This window comes from Sinocyclocheilus rhinocerous, unplaced genomic scaffold (genome assembly GCF_001515625.1).
Source record: "Sinocyclocheilus rhinocerous isolate Xijiao unplaced genomic scaffold, SAMN03320098_v1.1 scaffold3423, whole genome shotgun sequence".
NCBI lineage: Eukaryota > Metazoa > Chordata > Actinopteri > Cypriniformes > Cyprinidae > Sinocyclocheilus > Sinocyclocheilus rhinocerous.
Genome location: NW_015631455.1, coordinates 119,717 through 125,826, shown reverse-complemented (window position 1 = coordinate 125,826; position 6,110 = coordinate 119,717). Strand labels below are relative to the sequence as shown.

At 40.1% G+C, this 6,110-nt stretch overlaps 1 protein-coding gene across 1 annotated transcript in view; it reads right to left on the bottom strand.

Moving 5' to 3' along the window:
• Positions 1-5,763, bottom strand: part of LOC107741714 (shaker-related potassium channel tsha2-like) — a 15,421-nt gene extending 9,658 nt beyond the window's left edge. Inside the window, exon 1 of the mRNA XM_016554482.1 lies at positions 2,701-5,763. Coding sequence (XP_016409968.1) covers positions 4,180-5,616 — 1,437 coding nt within the window. The 5' untranslated portion in view covers positions 5,617-5,763 and the 3' untranslated portion in view covers positions 2,701-4,179. The remainder of the gene's footprint in view (positions 1-2,700) is intronic.
• Between the last annotated feature and the right edge of the window lie 347 nt (positions 5,764-6,110).

Below are 6,110 nucleotides of genomic sequence, written 5' to 3'. Positions count from 1 at the left end.
CACGCCATAATGAGATGAATAGAGATCGCTCTTACCACAGAAATGCACGCTTCAAACAAAACAGTCAGTGAAGACGAAGAAGAGGTAGATGTGTTCTCCCATCACCTATTTATACTATAGTCGCACCGGTAGTGACGTCATGGCTGTCGCCGGCCAAAGTGTTGTTGGTGTTTTTTCAATGTATGCTTGACACGGGTCACGACGAGGCGTTCCCCATAGCGACCCCTAGAGGACGCAGTTCGAAGTTTCCTTGAAAGGGAACCCTAACTAGACTGTCTTAGGAATATCAACACCATGTTGCCATGTAACCATGTAAATATCACCCCTGTGAAAGCCAGAGCTAAAGCTGTGCTGTTTCATTTTCACTGCACCAACAACTGTCGTGGCCTAATGGTTAGAGAGTCGGACTCGTAACCCAAGGTTGCGGGTTCGAGTCTCGTACCGGCAGGGATTGTAGGTGGGGGGCAGTGAATGTACAGCGCTCTCTCCCACCTTCAATACCACGACTGAGGTGCCCTTGAGCAAGGCACCGAACCCCCAACTGCTCCCCGGGCGCCGCAGCATAAATGGCTGCCCACTGCTCCGGGTGTGTGTTCACGGTGTGTGTGTGTTCACTGCTGTGTGTGTGCACTTTGGATGGGTTAAATGCAGAGCACTAATTCCGAGTATGGGTCACCATACTTGGCCACATGTCACGTCACACATGTCACGTCACACAACTGCAGCAAGCCACAAAGTCACACTGACCTATTCAACACCTGTGAGCTGTAACACAAGTCAATAGCACGAGTGCCACACATGACAAAAGCATTATGCAGTTGCTCTTATTGTGTCTTGCTTGCCATATTTTCCAGCAGAAAAAAAAGTATTAAGGGACAATACTCCTGGGCCATGAGGGAGGTATATGAGAGTCACATGATGGCCACTGATCAACTTTAAGTGCCAAAGGTTCCTGGATTATGAAAATATCCACAGCTTGAAATAACATGACCTTTGATGAAGTGAACATGGCAGTCAAGTCTGTCTTGTCTGTCTGTCTGTCTGTCTCTCAGTGTGTGTGTGTGTGTGTGTGTGTGTGAAATCTATAAGCATAACACACAATACAATATCAGGGGTCTATATACGTCACTCTTATTTCTGTTTTTTTTTCCCATGTGACCAAACCAGCATTCCCCCATAAAGCATTAAACACATATGGTTAGTGCAACACAACAGTGTTAAAGTGGGTCAGGAAATACCCCCACTCTCTCCTCATGTAACCTGGCATGGCAGTTCAGTGGCTGCAGTGGATTGAGCCTGGGTTAAGAGTATGTATTTAATATAAGATCTATTTATGGATCCACATTATTTGTGCTGTGCACTGCTCTGTTTAGGAACTAGTTTGAGGATTCTCTAATTGGATTGATACATAAGAATGCACATTTGGTTGTTCCCCCAATGAATGTTTATGGTAACTGGATGCCATTTTAACCTTGGATTTCAGGCAGATTTCAGCCATTACAATAAATAAAATAAAAAAATTACATATTTAAGATTTTTTTAATTATTTTAAGATTTTAACTATTTAATCTGCATTATCTTATTATATATTATAACATAATATAGTGACAGTTCCGCTGAATTTATTACTCTGAAACAGTTATCACAAAGTAAAAATGTGGTAAAAAAAAACAAAAACTAATACCTAACTGAAGTAATTAAACTTTATTCTGGCTTTACCAGCAAACACTACAGAAAGGATATTGACCATGATAAAAACATGCACACACTGCCCCCTAGTGTACGAAAAGTGGGTCAAGTTTTACTTGGGGTGTTGTTTTAGAATGAAAAATTTTAGTTTTGTAATCTGCATACTACAAGTCTTATCTCATACACTTTTACTTTTTAAACAATTATATTTATAGACATAGACATACTCATATTGTTGTGTAATTTAATTCAATCATGTGCTTGTTGTTTCCTACATGAAAACAGGAATTAATAACAGTATATGGTATATTTCTTACCCATAAAATAATTAGATTTATTTCAAATTAGTTCAAAAGTAATACCCTGCAAACCATTACATGAAAAAGTATCTAAAATATATTTCCTCTTTTTGTGGTAATTATATAATTTATTTATTTATTTTTATTTATTTTTTCAAATTTACTAAATTGCTTTGGCAAAATATTTTAGGATTTATTAGGAGTGAAATTCATGATTATTGTAGACTGTATTGGAAGAATGTGGTACCAGGCTTTGTTGATTATGATCAATCTAAAAATAATAATAATAATAATAATAATAATAATAATAATAATAATAAGTGAAATGATGATGAACATGATCTTGTTCCTTTACACATTTCATTCCACATATCTTAATATTCAAATTCTAAACCTCTATTATTTTTTTTGTTTTTATATTTTATATGGTGCAATATCTCATATAATTTAAATTGTCTATGAACAAAAAACGTCTATGAAAAACATACTTATCTGTGCAATTTTTTTTGTTTTAGTGACATAATTCTTAAAACTTGTCAATATTTCCAGTTTATACTGTTTGCAGTTATATTGTTTGTATATGGGCCTAAAAGTATTGCTTTCATATATTATTATTAGAAATAGTAGAAAATATAAATATTTCTCACAAATAGCTCTAAGATACTTTACAACACATACACAGTTATTTTTGTGGATGCGCAGTATTACATACCTCTTCCTGTCTGAACACTTCTTGTTAATGTGAAAATCCAGAGTTAAAAAAAAAAAAAAAAACTTGATGTGGTGTGTCCGGAAATCTGTGCAGTTATTTCCATTTTCAGTTAGTCCATTACTGATACTGCATGAGTTGATTCTCCTAGTCCAGCCAATAGACAGATGAGTTTTTCCTTCCTCACAGTGACGTCATAATGAATCCCTTTTTGTGCTGAATTCATGATCCCCTTTGATGCTGTTGCAGTGCAGAAATGTAGACGTTTCTCCATTTTTACGGATGTGGGCTATATGGTGTTATTTTGTTACTTTGTATTCACATTTGATATATTGGATAAGCCTCTGTGGGCTCTTTTAGTTTAACGAGACCTAATAAGAATGTAAACCTGCCTACCTGAGAGAAATTTTTCCATTTAACGGAATTCATTAATGTGCCTTGTTTTAAAATAAAAGCACCAAAAGCCATCTTTCATGTGAATAAATTAAGGGAACAATAATAGCCCAATGTCTCCAGAACCGTCTGGAAAGTTGCTATGGAAACACATTTAGTATCTTAAAGACTGCAGTTACCGCCTTTTTCCACTAGATAACGCTAGTGTATTAAAAAAATCCTCGTGTCCAGATTTGAGCGCACATTGTTGAAATCGAGCCTCTCCTCATTCATTCCCTACACATCTGTTGATAATATGAAGAAATGAAGAAGCTTAGTGTTGCTTATCAGTGTAAGTCTATCCCTGAAGTGCTCTACATAGTTCGAATGAAATTATCAAGTAATTTTAAGATGCCATAACCTTTTCATGTTAATGCAGAGCCACTGATATTATGGCAACCTGAAAATGCAGTGTGATCCTAAATTAAAAATCACAAAGCTGGTTTGCTCTTCTACTAATCGTCCTCAAAAAGCACAGAGATATGTATTTCTCAAATTTCCAAATGTAACGTTACACATTAACACAATTAGCTTTTAAAATGGTAATAATAATAACAGTTGCCATTTTTAAATAAGCTGGGGCCAGTCTTCTTCTTTTTTTTTTTTCAAAACGACCTTGCAGTTGAACTGTCCTCGTTAGAAAACAAATAACAAAAAGTTACATATATTGGTCCTACTGTTTCTTTCAAATTAGCCATTTGTAAACTGTATCGTACTGTCACCAAATTTTTGGACTAAGAGTATACGAATAAAGTGCTACACGTTGATTTAATTGGGCTTGCTTATATATAACATACGTTCTATTTGATTCTCTTTTTATTTTTGCGCCTATGACTACGTCTCGCGCTTCGATGGTCTACAATCGCAACAATGGAAGACAGTTTAGAAAACAATCGCACATCACGTCATAGTAAAATCCACTGTCGTCGTTTCCAAATGAAGTGTTCCTCACAGATTATTACACATGTACCCAAGCCAGCGCAAGGGATGAGGAAGTACTCACAGAGAAAGGTGCGCTTCTTTGGGTTTATAATTGTTGGCGTTCTACATTCATACATCAGTAAGCTTCCCTGCGTATGCTTTATGGGGGCTGCAGTTGGTGTACTTAACTGAATCTCCATCCTCTGAATCTAAATAATCTGATTTAGAAAGGGACGCTTTGCTGTCACTCCTTTTAAATTCACCAAAGGAGGGTTGCTGCTGGCCACACGTTACATGCGTGTACTGCATCTGCTCCTCGTGCTCGGTCTCCCTGTGATAGAAGTAATTGAAATTGGACACGATGACGGGCACTGGAAGCGCAATGGTGAGCACACCAGCGATGGCACACAAAGAGCCCACTATTTTGCCACCGATGGTGACTGGGCACATGTCCCCGTAGCCCACAGTTGTCATGGAAACCACTGCCCACCAGAAGGCATCGGGGATGCTGCTGAACCCCGAGTCGGGGTCGTCCGTCTCGGCGAAATACACGGCGCTGGAGAACAGTATAACTCCAATGAAAAGGAAGAATATGAGGAGACCCAGTTCCCGCATGCTCGCTTGCAGTGTCTTGCCCAAGATCTGAAGCCCTTTCGAGTGTCTGGAAAGCTTAAATATGCGGAACACCCGCACCAAGCGAATGACCCTCAGGATGGCCAGAGACATCGCCTGCTGGCCGTTGCCCTGATGCTCGGCCAACTCCAGACCCAAAGTGATGAAGTAGGGGATAATAGCCACGATGTCGATTGTGTTCATGATATTCTTGAAGAAAGCGGGCTTGCTTGGGCACGCGAGAAACCTCACGAGCAATTCAAAGGAGAACCAGATTATACAAAGGGTCTCCACAATGAAGAAGGGGTCTGTGAATGGATTGGGCTTCTTTGAACTAGCAGTTCCATTGAATGCGAGGTGATCCTCATGCATTTTCCCGTCCTCCCTAAACTCAGGTAAAGTCTCCAAGCAAAAGATGACAATTGATATCAAAATGACGAGCACCGAGACGATTGCGATGCCCCTTGCGGGTCCAGAGCTCTCTGGGTACTCGAACAGCAGCCAGACCTGCCTCTGAAACTCGTTTTCGGGCAAAGGTCGCTCTTCCTCCTTGATGAAACCCTCGTCCTCCTTAAAATTCTCAATGACTTCTTCTCCTAACTCGTAGAATTTGATCTCCTCCATAAAGATGTCCACAGGAACATTGACGGGTCTCCTCAGCCTGCCTCCAGACTGATAGTAGTAGAGAATGGCATCAAAACTCGGTCGGTTCCTGTCAAAGAAGTACTCGTTCCTCAGAGGGTCGAAGAAGCGCATTCTTTTCCTGGGGTCACCGAGTAAGGTGGCGGGGAATTGCGCCAGTGTTTTTAGTTGGGTTTCGAAGCGCAACCCGGAGATGTTGATAACCACCCGCTCGCAGCACTCCTGGTCTGCCCGTTCAGGGTCGTAAACATCTTGGGACAGGGCTGCCAATGCCACAGTCTCGTCGAGGTTCTCCCCGGGCACCACAGTCATGTTTGTCCCCTCAACAGGGCGAGTCGTTTTCGCGCCCCGGTTCTCGCGCTGTTCTTGGAATATGGTCAGAGCACTTGTAGAGCGGCGCGTGTCGCGTCACTTCGCGCGCATTTTCCTCATTGAGGTTTCTCCACATTCCCTCCCCAAGCTGAGGTTGACAGTCTGGTCTATTGGCTGTCACATTCACAGCATTTTAAGCAGCAATGCCCTCCCTCCCTCGCTCGCTCTCTCCAAGCGCTATGGCAAGCCATTATCACATGTATTCCTTTAAACAACATACAAAATGTTACAGGTGCTTTTTGTTTATTCATTAGTCTAATATTTTAGTATTCTAAGTATTCCTATTAAGATTAAATCTTTTTCAATTTCACTAGCAACTAACTATTCCAAATGTGGACTTATTAATATTTTTGGAATAGCTCTACTTAAGTTGACCTATAAATGTTTTACTTTACTTAAAATGGTTACAATTTATCAAAGGCGCCATGTTTTTA